The sequence below is a fragment of the Choristoneura fumiferana genome, chromosome 7 (genome assembly GCF_025370935.1).
Source record: "Choristoneura fumiferana chromosome 7, NRCan_CFum_1, whole genome shotgun sequence".
Classification (NCBI taxonomy): Eukaryota; Metazoa; Arthropoda; class Insecta; order Lepidoptera; family Tortricidae; genus Choristoneura; species Choristoneura fumiferana.
In genome coordinates this window covers 11,331,149-11,346,456 of record NC_133478.1, presented here as the reverse complement: position 1 = coordinate 11,346,456, position 15,308 = coordinate 11,331,149, and the positions used below count along the sequence as shown (strand labels likewise).

At 37.8% G+C, this 15,308-nt stretch overlaps 1 protein-coding gene and 1 pseudogene across 2 annotated transcripts in view; one reads left to right on the top strand and one right to left on the bottom strand.

Annotated features, from left to right (window-relative positions):
- Positions 1-953: 953 nt before the first annotated feature.
- Positions 954-6,694, bottom strand: LOC141429711 (beta-1,4-galactosyltransferase 1-like). Its single transcript, XM_074090170.1, has 4 exons — positions 6,243-6,694; positions 4,430-4,702; positions 3,464-3,679; positions 954-1,884 (listed from the first exon to the last, which is right to left on the bottom strand). Exons 1-4 carry the CDS (start codon positions 6,578-6,580, stop codon positions 1,755-1,757), a joined length of 957 nt encoding a protein of 318 aa, XP_073946271.1. The 5' UTR covers positions 6,581-6,694; the 3' UTR covers positions 954-1,754.
- A 1,116-nt stretch (positions 6,695-7,810) lies between these two features.
- Positions 7,811-15,308, top strand: part of LOC141429928 (uncharacterized) — a 12,234-nt pseudogene continuing 4,736 nt past the window's right edge. The window contains exons 1-6 of the transcript XR_012451582.1: positions 7,811-8,067; positions 9,469-9,718; positions 11,712-11,793; positions 13,575-13,630; positions 14,474-14,671; positions 14,912-15,121. The product of XR_012451582.1 is annotated as an uncharacterized protein (transcript). The remainder of the gene's footprint in view (positions 8,068-9,468; positions 9,719-11,711; positions 11,794-13,574; positions 13,631-14,473; positions 14,672-14,911; positions 15,122-15,308) is intronic.

The window sequence follows — 15,308 nt, the reverse complement described above, 5'->3', positions numbered from 1 at the left end:
GCAATCTTGTCGCTGCTGCTCGACGCGGCGACTTGACGCTACTTTTTTGAGTCGCGGGAAATTCAAAATCACCTTAAAAATGGGATCACGTGACTAAATTTATCGCTGCAATCGAGCGACGAGCAACTGCATGAGGCCGCGCCTTTAAAGAAATAGCGCGGCTATCTTGCAAAATAACTTCACTTTTAGTTTTGCGTAAATGTAAATTGATGTTTCTATCTCTAGTTCGTGATTTTAAATTTGTATTTTGAAATTGAAGCATTAATATTATAAAGCCAAAAGCATAATTTAATAGTATAAATAAAATAAAGCGCCTCGTGCAAACGACACCTATGTTCATTAAGGTTTTTGATAAACTGTTAGGAACTACATTTCACAGAAACCCCCATTAAAATAATTGATTGGACCAGGCGTCCATATCAATTAACATAATCAAAGCTATAAAATAATTACTTTGCTCACCCGAGCGTGACCTAGCTAGGCTTAGATCGCGGGTGAGCAACCCTCATTCAACACCACTTGAGTGGTTTTTTCACAGACGTGGTTTCAAAATCGGCCCTCAGAGCATACAACATTTATTTCCATATCTACGTCTATGATATGTTGGTACAATAAGTACTTAAGCTATTATCATCTTACGTCCTTTCTCATTCATAACTACAATAAAAATATTTAAGTTAGCTTCTAACAAACGAACAACTTATAAAATAACAAAGTTATAGGTACTATAAAATTGGTGTTAATTGTATTGTACTAATTAAGGCTTCATATTCGCTACCGCATTATATCATTTATATCTAATAAGTAATTTCAAAGGGATTTCGACCTCCTACATTCTAACATTCATACCTACGAGTATATGTATAATTCATTTCGTGATCAAGAGGGTGTTAAAGCTATGTATTTTATTAGAACCTAAATATGATTAAGTGTTTTTTTTTTATAAAGTAATAAACGAGAAATCAGATCACCTAGGTATTATTGCGCTTCCATTGACGCGGAATGGGACGGAAACGTGCAAATATGTCCAATCCCAACTGTTGAAACCCACACCACTCTGTTATGTGACAATTTGATTCTCTCCCGCTTCGCTCTGTCTCTACAAATGCGCTCACTTGATGCAAAGATATACTATGCGGTATAACGTAGGTACACTGTAGTTTAGCGTGCCGTCCCTCTTTAGACTTAGCTTGAGAAAAAGGCAGTGCGTTGAAAACGGCGCGGCTAACTAAGTATCCTTATTTAAGTGCCCGCGGTTTACCTTCCGTTACAAAACTCACGTGGTAAATTTCCTTCCACAAAATCTTATTTCTCGTCTAGTCTACATTTTAAGGGGGAATCTATGTTTTAGCTTTCTAGAAGGGTTTCAGGTGGGCGTTGATGAATCAGTTAGAACTTTTCTATTTTAAGTACACGATAGTCCAAAAAAGAGTGTATTTTTATAAATTGCGATTCCGATTGTTTTTTTACGATTTAACAATTCTAACAGAAAATCATAATCGGGCCGATCATGAATCATTAACGAGATCACTAAAGTTCAGGCTGTCTAGAAAAAGTAGAAAATGGATAAAAAGTGTACTTAACTAACTTTTCATCCAACATTATTGCAATATTCAAGTATTTAACAGCAAAGATTAGACAGTTACCAAGAAAGTAGGTCTCTTTTTTATATTCCACTCTTTACAGACAGACTGTAGAATAGAAATTTACATTTACCTATTCCAAGCGATTATTCAGATTCAGGTTCAGATATGCTAGATGTTGATCATGATATGAGTGAAGAGCGGGTGTAAGGTCGCCGCAATCTCTGTATATTTTAGATTGTTCAAGCCATCCAATGGCATCCTTTTTTCTGCCCTGTCAAGTAAAGCGTGCCTCTGCTCCCTGAAATAAAAAAAAACCGTGGTAAAGAAGACGCTTCCCGCATAGAATAAAATGATGTATTTAGGGGTACTCAGGCGCTATATACGAAGTGCAAAATTCGAACTTCGTATCTTGCCGTCCCGCTGACGCTAATATTATTTAATACGAGAGTGAGAGGGACGGTACGATACGAACTGAGATTTTCGAATTTCGTAGTAGCCCCCCCAGATGCTATCCCCTGGTTTATTCCGTCATGGTTGACAGCCAGGCCTTAAATAATGTAAATACTAACAAAACAGGGAGACCGTAATTAAACTTGAGTGCACAGATAAATTAGATTCATCGTCATCATCATCAGCCTCCCAACAAAGGCCTCCCCCTTAGAACGAACTCGCCACTTGCATCCACCGGTTACCCGCAATTCTCACGATGTCGCCAGTCCACCTAGTGGGAGGCCTCGGTCGCCACTCGAGAACTTTTCTCCCCCAACGGTTATCTGTTCTTCAAGTGATGTGGCCCGCCTATTGCCACTTCAACTTGCATATTTTTACAGCTATGACGGTGACCTTAGTTCTTCGACAAATGAGATTACATGGCCGCTATCCTGTTTTCAGATATGTGCACCTATATAATTATAGTCTAATAACTGCGTCGCTTTAGTCAAAAGGCATAAATAGGGAATATTACTATTACATTCTGCTGTCAAAATGCAGCACAAGCTCAAACCATAAACAGTTTATTGAATATCGAAAATACAAACTGAGACATGGATGCACAGAAAAACCAGAAAAAGAGACCAGCGCTGAGAATCGAACCCAGGTCTTCAGCAATCCGTGCTGCGTGCTATAACCCCTACACCACCGCTGGACAGGAATCTAGACATGATTTTTTCCTATGCATACATATCTCAGGTTGCTTATTTCTACTACGCTACTTATGCAGCAGCACTAGCGACATCTATGTTCCGCTCTCATCGAGAGACGTCTCTCATTTTCGGAACCAACCGCTCACCCAGACATGAGATGTCGCTACTAAGCAATCAAATTATGATTGGGGATTATACCCGTAAAAGTAACAAATTTGGAGTTGAAATAAAAAATACAAAAAGACTCCAAAAAACCAATCATAGTTTTTTGAATGTCTTAAATGTCCATAGGATGCCATAATATCATATTATTTCAGTTATTTATTTGGAAATATAGCTCAATCGATATTATCAATGTTAATATTATATTATTTTGTTACTAATAAAATAAATATGTCGTGATCCGTCATGACCATAAACTATAAAAAACGGACGTTATCATGTCGTGGCGGTTTGTATACATACGATTTGTGCTAGTGTCGGCCCCTGCGCAGAGTTTTGCATAATATTCCTTAAAAATACTAAAATAATTTCCTTGCTCACCCGCGACTTACGATAGCCAATTGCTATCGTAAGGTCGCGGGTGAGCAAGGAAATTATTTTAGTTCATTGCGCAAAGTAACGCCTGATTCAATAAATTATTTAATATTCCCTTATTAGATGGATTCACGAGATGAATGAAAAATTACCAAACTCAGGTACTTATGCTGGCGTTAAAATAGTGTTTATACTAACCCTTTCACTTCTGGTTTGTGGTTCAGCATATAATAAACGCTCGTAGCCGGCTCGAAGCGGCATATCTTAATCTCCTTGTTCTCCAAGCGTGAGTAAAAGTCGTCGTCTTCGCCTCCCCATCCATAGTATTGGTTGCTCATACCGTTCACGGTTCGGAATTGGTCGGCACGTATCGCTATAGCTCCACCAAATAGATGTAAATACGGCAAAACGTATCTGAAACAAGGAAATTCCATACCAATATACTGAGCAGCACAAAATTTGGCCCACTAAGTACATATACAAAATTACCCATTATTGCATACATTTGAGGGACAGATTCTTTGCCGCTTAGTATAATATAATGAACTAGCTGTTGCCCGCGAACCTTGTCTGCGAAAAATTCGTTTATGCGCGTCCTCGGAAACATCTATTTTTTTCGGGACAAAAGGTATTCTATTATTTATTCTGAGGTTCTTAAATGATGTATACTTACAGAATTTTCTAGCAATCGGTTCAGTGGCGTGAAACCGGAACAAAAAAAAAACTTAATTTTGCATTTACGATAGGTGTATATTAGTAAAGATGTGAAAGTACCTACCTCTAACTGACTTTTCTATTTGTTATCTTTAAAATTTAACAAGTTAGGAACGGATACTGATTTTTATGAATTATAGTCTCAAACTGCATAGAGTTCCTTTTAGAACATAGGTAGTCACCCCTACATTAGCAGCATTAGTAGTACATTGTCACCCCTAGTTTGTCTGATGTTTCATGAATATACTATACTATACTATGTCTAAATTTAGAGTTTGTATAAACCCATATGTGTTGAAAATTTATACATATTATGTTTATATATTATTTATATTCTATCATATTATAACAATTAAAGGAATCGTTACCGTAATCTTGTTATGAATTTATAATACCGAAAATTCTTAGTATCCTTGAATTTTAGGGATGTAATGTATTAAAAAAACCCACCTAAATTTATTAATACTGGATGATAAATGTCTCGGGTTGTACGTGCAAGCGTACAGATTAGCAGGCCGCAGCGGCAGTAGGTCCACATCGTGTAACACAAGGCAAGGGAAACCTGCCTTCATGGCCAACTTAGCACCAATGTTCATCAACTTTGCCCGGTTGAACGGGAGTGAGTCCAATTGCTCGATGACGTAGATGCGGTAGTGTATTTGCTGCCGCCTCAGAAACGTGTGCATGTATATTAGGAAGTCGTGTAGCTGTTCTGGTCTGTTCCTGGAACATTATATTTATTTATCTGTAGGATGACAAAGTTCTGAATATGAAGAATTGCATGACCATAAGCTTGGACAATGTTTACTCTTCCAGTATTTTCGTCTTCACATATAATTAAACAAACTAACAACACAAACAAAAATGAAAAGAAATAAAGTATGCTACAGATATTTCAACAGGACCTAAATTGATTACACATAATATTATGTACCTATTATTTTTAATTTCATAAGAAGAAGAAGGAATATGTTTGTATGGCAACTTTGCCCGTTCAATATTTTTGCGGGGAAAAAGAGCAGGCGGGTCACCTGATGGAAAGCAATCTCCACCGCCCATGGACATCCATAACATAGGCTTAACACTTTTTTGTCCTTGACTTCATTAGAGTCAATCATTAGGTCTGGCAGTTAAATTTAACTTCCAGGGTCTTACTGAGTCAATCATTAGGTCCAGCAGTTGAATTTAACTTCCAGGATCTCACTGAGTAAATCATTAGGTCTGGCAGTTCAATTTAATTTCCAGGATCTTACTGAGTCAATCATTAGGTCCAGCAGTTCAATTCAACTTCCAGGATCTCACTGAGTAAATCATTAGGTCTGGCAGTTCAATTTAACTTCCAGGATCTTACTGAGAGAATCATTAGGTCTAGCAGTTCAATTTAACTTCCAGGATCTTACTGGACGAATCATTAGGTCTGGCAGTTAAATTTAACTACCAGGATCTTACTGACTGAATCATTAGGTCTGGCAGTTAAATTTTACTACCAGGATCTTACTGAGTGAATCATTAGGTCTGGCAGTTAAATTTAACTACCAGGATCTTACTGAGTGAATCATTAGGTCTGGCAGTTCAATTCAACTTCCAGGATCTTACTGAGTGAATTATTAGGTCTGGCAGTTCAATTTAACTTTCAGGGTCTTACTGGACGAACCATTAGGTCTGGCAGTTCAATTTAACTTCCAGGGTCTTACTGGACAAATCATTAGGTCTGGCAGTTCAATTTAACTTCCAGGATCTTACTGAGTGAATCATTAGATGTGGCAGTTCAATTTAACTTCCAGGATTGTCATGGGAATTCCCAAAGTCATCATGGTCTTCATTTATAAAAATAAAATATATATATCACGGGACAACTCACACCAATTGACCTAGTCCCAAAGTAAGCTTAGCAAAGCTTGTGTTATAGGTACTAAGCAACGGATAAATATAATTATATAGATACATACATACTTAAATACATATTAAACACCCAAGACCCGAGAACAAACATTCATATTTTTCATAGAAATATCTGCCCCAACACGGGAATCGAACTCGGGACCTCAAGCTTCGTGGTCAGGTTCTCTAACCACTAGGCTATCTGGTTGTCAACCACCAGATGATTTATGTTGTATGAAAAACATCCATGCTAAGTTGTGATTTCATTATTTATCTACCTGCCTATTTAATGTTTTGTTAATATGTGGTGTTCCATAGAGTCACTTGGGCTGGGAAAATGATTAAAGCATTAATTCAGAGTGTACCTAATAATATAATATACCTATATGGTACTACTATAGCTGTGCTGAACTTCGGTCTGCACTCCAGCGGCGCGCATTCCCCGCCTGCTCTTATCTTATGGCCATCATCCAAGTCACCGTCCTTCAAACTTGGGGACAACGTAGTATCATCAAATACAATATCACGATAGTCGCACTCATTAGTACTATTATTTAATTTAAATGATTTCGTTACTGCATAATATAAATTATCTAATATAGCTTCCTTTGGTATGTATTCGTAACTTCGCCGACCGTTCATATCAGGATGCAATAGCACGATTAAAAATATCACAACTACTGCTCCATATATAATCTTTTTCTTAGGAACATTCCGCATTGCGATTTAATTTATTCAAATAACTATTCAGTATACTATTCCATAATTGAATTAAAATTTAGCTCCTGTTTTGTGTATCGATCTATCAATGCGGTTATTGCGGTTGACATGACAACTGAGTGTGACAACCAAGTGACAACTGTCAGTAACAGTTGTAAAATAATTATTGTGATCAATCTAATTTATTATATTATTTCGTTTGTTTCAGATAGATCACTGAAACTTGAGATCACATTAAAAAATATTTTGTCGTTGATAATTACCGCAAAAATGAAATTTTCGAAATTGCAATCGTATTGTAATTTCTAATATGTCACATATTGTCCGTCAGTCGTTACAAATATTTTTGTGTACAATTGCAGGCGTCTATTCGCGCTCGAACAAGATGGCTACGTTACAATCGAAACTCAAGTGCTCAGACCACATAAAAAGTAAAGACAGTGCTGCAAACGGAAAATTGAGGCTGTTTAAACTTAAGAAGACTGAATTCAAGCGGTCTCACTTTCTTTTGCAGCCTGTTTTTAGTTTTTATGTGGTTTGAGCTGGAAGCAAATCCAGTAAAGTAAAAGAATACCTGTGACTATTAATAGCTATACGTATGATGATATATACATCAATGGTACTAGTTACGAAATGCAGACGCGCTTCAAAACGGTCTGCATGAATGAGACGAGAGAGGGCTCCTTTTCCGTATATTATACTACTCTTTGGTGACAACTGTCAGTAACACCTGTGTAAAGCGTTTTCTTTGTGATAATATACTGTTTTGTTTTTCTAATTTATTATTTACATTATTTCGATCTACTTAATTAATATTAGGATATCAGAACTGTTTTAATTAAATATAACAACATTATTAAAGTATCATCTTAGTATTAAAGCATCAATAAACGTCAAGGCGTGCTAAAGTGCATAACTGCCAAAGAAAATATAACCACTACGTTTTGTTTTAACTTGGTTTTAACTGCGTTTTAACTACGTGTTAACTGCGATTTTGGGGTGACATTCTTTCCCAGCCCGGATAGCACTAACATGGAAATACTGGCCTTGTTTTTTGTGTACATGCCCATAGAAACTGACAGGAGCTTCTATGGGCGTGTACACGAAAAACAAGGAAGGTATTTCAATGTCGGTATTATCCGGGCCGGGAAAGAGTCACCCCGATTTTGCTATAATAATAATAATATAATGAGCTACCATTTCTGTGGCGGTAAATGTGGGTACATTCAAATTACTCGCGATAAAATACCTTTCAAACATACTATTATAAAATCTCAAAATTACTTTCCTTATTCTCTGGCATCACTCGTGTTTTTTTTGAAGTTTCGGAAACGGGATGGCTTTAGAAACCGAAAAAGATGCTGTCAACAATACTTCAAACATCACAGAAGACCAAGGAGCGTCAATCAAATCTTTAGAAGTCGTTCGAGGATGTTTTAAAGAATACACTTCCGGAATAATGTATTTTGATCAGAACTTCTTCCAAGGTCAGTTCAGTAGGCATCATAGAATAACACATAGGTATGTTTAATTTCCAGTAGGTAGCTTGTTTTCTTAGCTTTCGTTATGCCGGGTTGAATAATTTAGGTACTATGGGATACCTACATACTTACCTACCTAATTAAAAGTTTAGTTACTTTAGAATATTTGAAATTGAAAACATTAGGCATGAAAATTTATAGTAGGTAGGTAGGAGGTAGGGTGACGGCACCAATCATGGACCTGTTAAGCATAGTAGTACCCAATCACGGGCGTACCCTAGAAATTGTATGTTCTACAATGTATTATGCCCCGTTTAGGTACCTATGAAGCAGGATCCCTTGCGGGTATATAGCTCACTATTCATAGATTTTACTATTTATAAGTATGTACCTATATAATGATCATCATTCATCAGTAATCCGAATACTATTAGTTATTTATGGAACTGTATCGTAATAGGGATCCTTAAAGTGCGAGTGTGGTTTAATGAAACGAGGCGTAACGGAGGGTCGTTTCATAATAGGGTCACTTAGAGTGTTTTAAGGCCTCATACATCCATATATTAAATCCTCTATCATGTGTTCAAGAACCACCTGAAGAATGACCTGCATTAACGAGAAATAGGTAGGTATGTATGTTTCATTCATTCAGTATACATGTATAAAGTACTCTGTGTGCCTGCCCCACGAGCTGCGCCCGCTGCGCGCGCGACGACGTGCTGTCGGTAGAGCGGTTCTTCATTTATCACATTTTTTGTATACGTAGCGAAGCACGTACCGGGCTGCTAGTGATATATGAAATCTCATTACGATACCGATATCTGTATCGTTATTCATTACGAGCACTGCTATTTCACGGCAGGATTAGCGAGCAAGATGGTGGTAGCAATCCGGGCGGACCTTGCACAAGGTCCTACCACCTGCATATTAGGATTTGTTCGCCTCATAAATAAAACACGTATTTCTGTACGGACTCCATAATATGATAATGATGCCGTCTGTTTATTGCTAGAACCTTGCTCTATGGATCATCCTAAAGCCTCTTACACATGCACCTACATAATAACACATCCCTAAATATAAATTTACTTAGATCATAATATTCATTCAAATATAATGGCTTCCTTACTTCTCTGCCAGACCTGGTGGTTCGACCTGTCTCTGTTTGCTCCAAGACTTGACCCTCAGTATTGTTTGCACTTAAAATAATGGGTAAAGAGCAGCAAGAAACATCACTTAAGCTAGTTCAATTTATTTAGGTATTGGATACTCCTGTTCTGTAGCATCGCCTTCTTTTTTGTTTCGTCTTGGCGGGGGCAATATACCGTGTCCCCACGATTTTAATTCAAGGCCAATTCATCCATTCAAAGGAGGGTGTTGATGTCTAACAAACAAACTACATTTCAGACCTTGGAAGGAATAAAAATGTACCGGGGCTGATGACGGAGGCTCGATCTCTCGGAGCATCATCTGTATCTTCGAGCCAGCTGTCATCTAACTCTGATGCATCATTCAAGTCTATCAACAGTAACCACTCCTTTAAAATGCGGAAACGGCGGTTGAAATCGGACACTAACTTATTCAGAGACGCACTCCACAAGTCGAGGAAGAACATGAGATTGAATAAAAGCAATCATTCCGAAAATACCCCAGGTAGGTGTTTCATTTTTAACTATGTACAGTCAACGTCATAAATAAGTGATCACTTCTGTACCGTTGTCGCTTTCAGTCGTTACACATTTCGTATGGCTTTTCAAACATGACGTTAAAGTGAGAAGGTACAAAAGTGATCACTTATTTATGACGTTGACTGTACCTACTTACATTGCAGCACTTTTTATTTCCATGTTATTAGGCCCAGTCAGCCCTTGTCTTTTGGCGTTCATTGGTTGACGCTTTCTACCCAAATCTCTCCCTCCTCCCCCAGCGCCAGCCCAGGGGTAGAGCAAGTGGAGCAGCCGCTCCAGGCGCCAAATGGCAAGGGGCGCCGTTTTCTAGTATCCCGTGCAAAGTAAATATTTGATGCCGCCTTTTGAGAGACAATCTTGCTCTACCTTGATCAAAGGATAGAGTAGATAGATGGTGCCCCTACCCTCCCCCCACCCCCTCTAGCCGCACCTCTTAAAAATCGCTCTGTATCAAATTTTGTTTTTGCACGTTGTGATTGATTGTAGTTGAATGCCCCCGTAATGCCACCAGGCCCTAGTGGCTGCTCTTACCTTCTCTTACTTTTAATTAGGTGAAGTATAAGTTTGCTAACTTAACTAACGATTTACTCCTAATGACAGTGATACCTACATTGTTGAAAGCGCATTAGCACCGTTTATTATTCGGCGATTTTTGTATAACCGGTTTACCGAGTGAGGCAGCTTACCTGCCTGCACTCTATGAATCGAAAAATAAGATTAAAATAGTAGATTCTACAACGAGTGCATAAAATAAACCAGAGACGTTTATGTCCACTCTAACTGCAGACGAGGGTAGGTACTAAATAGTTAAGTCGAGAGTAAATTGGGTTTTATTGAAAAGTTGTACACCCGGTTTTTCACTTTGATTGCAAGACAGTCAAACATGTCCACGAGGTTTTCGGCGAAGTAAAACATCGTGAAGAAACCTGTACACACCTGCGAAGCAATTCATTGGTGTGTGTGAAGTTCCCTATCCGATCTGGACCCACGTGGCAACTTCAGCCCAAGCCCTTTGAGAGGAGCCACCAGTGGGCCATGTACAGGCCGAGATGATGATTTATTACCAATATTGATCATTTATTATTTATTTAAGATCTAATTGTTTTCATGGCTGATGAAGTCTGATTTTCCTTGGTCTTTGACGGTGATTTTACTTTATGCACAAGAGCATAAAAGTTATTTTATGTCGCCCAAAGCTTTCTTAAATACAAAAAATATGAGTAGTGAAAAAATAATTTACTTACAGCCAGAATAGCAAGGCATCATAATCATTACACATTAGCTATCACCATTGAGCAATTTAGAGTCGTCACAGACGAAATACCAGTAAGTAAATAAATACATAAGCGTATTGTATGCTAAGAAAAAGTTATTATATTTAATAATTTAATAAATTTATCAAGAAGCAAGTAGGTAGTGTAGTGTAAAAAGACGCTAAAAACCTCATGGGGCCTACGGACAAGTACCTAAGCTTTATTCTGAACCACCTGTGTCATTTTTATAATAAATTGCCATTACACCAATATCACGCAATAAAATACTAATTGAACTTTTTACTGAACCTGGTTATCGTAGCGATAATATTGCTTTATATAAACACGACAACTCACGAATACGAATATAGATCGCTGACATCATCCATGATTTCAAGTCAACGGTCAACGCTTCTTAATGCAATAAGTATAGCCGGCAAGTTCAGTCGTCTTAGTTTTAAATTAAATTTAAACTTTTTATTCTTTTGGCAATATTACTGCTCACCTACTAAAGATGGTGCCTCAGTTTATTGGTCTCGTTCGATTGGTGGCCACTTCAACATACATACGAGGTGGCATTTAGTTCGTAATTTTTCAAAGGACACTACTCGATTCAACATGAAAAGTCCAAGGCTTTTGTGAACGTAGAAGTGGAGATTGTGTGTATACCGCATCTGCATCTTTGATGTTGAGTGGTTTATGTTATCAGGGGGTCGCCTCGGAAGGAGAGGAACCACCGTCGCAACGCGAAGACCTTCTTCGTAGACTTGTGCACATGGATTGGTATGAAGGTATGTTTTTTATAAATTTAAGTATATTGTATGTGGCAAAGGCTTACCATGTGTGTGTTTACATATACAGGTACGTTAAAAAAACATTCGGCGCACTCACCATTACACCCAATTCCTCAGCAATTTTTAATATGGGAATTCTTCTTCCCTCATCATTACGATGCGGTGTTTATATGTCTGAAACCTGTACATTATTTTTAAATATTTTCGATAATATCAATGTGTACCGAATCCAGAATAGCATTAAATTAGATTATTACACATAACATAAATCAAATGACGCATATCAATGGCAAAACTTGACATTCGAATACATTATTATCATTAAGTAGTACGATACTAAGTGGCCAGTATTTATAGTGCTGATATAAACCTTTTTTAAAATAGTTTTAATGTGAATGATACTTCGAATTATGTTACATATTAATGCCTTGAGTGTATAGATATTTTTGGCTTGGGCTTTGTTTTTATGTATCTGAGAGTTGCGTGTATAGATATTTATGGCCTCCTATTTGCCTACATATATTTGACTGACATGTACCTTTATTTATGGACATGTAAATGTCTACATCTTTTTGACTAATTAAAATGATCACATATTTTTTGGCCGGATTACCGTACAGATATTTCTGGCTAATCAACTGTACAGGTATTTTTGAAGCCTTTGGAACGTTATATATTTATTGCCTTGACTGTACACACCTGCGAAGCAATTCATTGGTGTTGTGAAGTTCCCTATCGATCTGGACCCACGTGGCAACTTCAGCCCAAGCCCTTCTGAGAGGAGCCACCAGTTGGCCATGTACAGGCCGAGATGATGATTTATTACCACTGATTTATGACTTTTTATTTATTTATGATTATATTTTATGTTCATTCATAGCTGATGAAGTTTGATTTTCCTTGATCTGTGACGATGATTTTACTTTATGCAACCAGAGCATAAAAGTAAATTTTGTTGCCCAAAGCTTTCTTAAATACAAAAAATACGAGTACTTAGTGAAAAATAATTTACTTACTGCCAGAATAGCAAGGCATCATAATCATTACACATTAGCTATCACCATTGAGCAATTTAGAGTCGTCACAGACGAAATTACCAGTGATAAGGATTATGTAAAAATGACAATAAGTAAGTAAATAAATACATAAGCGTATTGTATGCTAAGAAAAATATATTATTAATAATTTAATAAATTTATCAAGATGCAAGTAGGTAATGTAGTGTAAAAGACGCTAAAAATCTCATGGGGCTACAGACAAGTACCTAAGCTTATTACTGAACCACCTCTGTCTGTTTTTTATAATAAATTGCCATTACACCATATCATCCGTTCAGCAATAAAAATACTAATTGAACTTTTTACTGAACCTGGTTATCGTAGCGATAATATTGCTTATATAAACACGACAACTCACGAATACGAATATAGATCGCTGACATCATCCATGATTCAAGTCAACGGTCAACGCTTCTTAAATTCAATAGCAATAATAACGCACAAGTTCAGTCGTCTTAGGTTTTTTAAAATTAAATTTAAACTTTTTATTCTTTTGGCTATATTACTGCTCACCTGTTAAAGATGGTGCCTCAGTTTATTGTCTCGTTCGATGGTGGCCACTTCAACATACATACGAGTGGCATTTAGTGTCGTAGTATTTTTCAAAGGACACTGTACTCGAGTCAACATGACTGAGTCCAAGGCTTTGTGAACGTAGAAGTGGAGATTGAGTGTGGGATAGACGCACGTGTGAGTGATGTTGAGTGTTTATGTTATCAGGGGGTCGCCTCGGAAGGAGAGGAACACCGTCGCAACGCGAAGACTAAGACTTGGAAGTTCGTAGACTTGTGCACATGGATTGTATGAAGGTATGTTTTTTATAAATTTAAGTATATTGTATGTGGCAAAGGCTTACATGTGGTGGTCCGTTTCATATACAGGTACGTTAATGCTTTTATTGCCACTTTATAAACGAGTCGATCAACTTTTATGTGAGCTCTTTGTCATTGCAATGTCTCCTGGGTCACGCATTAAAAGTTTGGTTTATGTGGTACAAACATTGAGCTATTATTCGAGTAGTAATAACTAATCAATGTATCATCACTATTGTCTCCGAGTTATGGGACAGAATAAACAAACACTAGGACCACTTGCACAGTCCAAGTAAAAAAAAATTAAAACGTTGATCCGGGGTAAGGGATGAAAGTTCCATACGTTTTAACACTGCGCTTAACTCTAGGTTGGCAGCTAACTCGGATTATGTAGACCAGTGTGTTTCTACCTGTGGGTCGTGACCCCCAGGGGGTCGCGAAGCCCCTATTTTTTGCTGGGAAAACTACTTCTGTAAAAAAAAACATGAAAATATGTATCAAGTAATAAAATGTTAACTATATATAATAAATATTTGTCACAAAATAATATACATGAAAAAAAGCAATGGAGGGGGGTCGCGAAATATTTCTTCATACTAAAAGGTCCCAGGTCTACGTAACCCCCTTCAAAGTTGATTAACCCTAATAAAAGCACAGTCAAACTCAAAAAGTAACTAAATCCCTTGGTGTTTACTTTGTCACTGATTTGAGACCACTATTTACTACTACAAAATATTAAGGGGTTGAGATAGGCTATACTTTTGCGCTGGCTACCTAAAAATAGTTGACAATTTATTTTTTATTCAGAGTTATCATCCATCACGGGTATGTTGCGGAGCCACCGTCCATCAAGCAAGAGTATGACCAAAGACAAGAGGTGAGGGAACTCAAGAAATACCTGAAGGAGGTGGACAGCAAGCATGCCAGGCTGGTGTGCAGTACGAGGCGCTGCAGGAACAGATGAAGATTATGACTGCCAAAAGGAGGATATGGACAAGAGCTAAGGTAAACTAGTCGTTAAACGTCTAGATAAATAAAACAGAGTCGTAGCCGACGAACGTCATATTCGCAGACAGTGTCTCATTTCATTTCGTTCAGAGTATCATATAATTCAAGGACAAAATCGACATGTCTTTATAAAATAGGCTATAAGTAATAAGCACTTATGAATGTCAAGGAAAACACCACCGGTTTGGAAGAACCTCTGTTGAGATTGAATTTCTAAGCACTCAACGTGATTTTCAGGTCTCAATCAGAAGTCCAGTTCATGTCTCCAGCGATCCCCCCCCTCCCCCGCCACCGCCACCACCTCCACCAACCCCCTCCACCCCCATCCGGCCTAAAGTCGGGGCGCCAACACGCTGCCGCGTGCGGGTCGGCACCCCCGCGGATAGCTGGGCCTCGACTCACCATAACTCCTGAAGACATAGCCAATGTTAAATTACGAAAGCTAAGGTAACATAGGTCATATAAATAGTCTAGATCAGAGGTTCTCAAAGTGGTCCGTAGGCGTGAAAAAAAAATGGGGTTTGGGAATATGTTAGCAAAATAGTGAAACGTTTTCGCTGCAAATGTCATGTTGTATGCTAAACACCCCCAAAAAAATCTCGGGAAATTGTTGTGAGAAGGTTTCATCCTGTGC

Bases quoted from the DNA above. Each gene is read 5' to 3' on its own strand.
- LOC141429711 (XM_074090170.1), bottom strand. From the start codon at position 6,580: ATGCGGAATGTTCCTAAGAAAAAGATTATATATGGAGCAGTAGTTGTG. The intron at 4,703-6,242 runs GTATATTATATT...ATAATGTTCCAG, and splicing joins GCTATAGTAGTACCATATAG to GAACAGACCAGAACAGCTAC. The intron at 3,680-4,429 runs GTGGGTTTTTTT...TCCTTGTTTCAG, and splicing joins TCCAGTATTAATAAATTTAG to ATACGTTTTGCCGTATTTAC.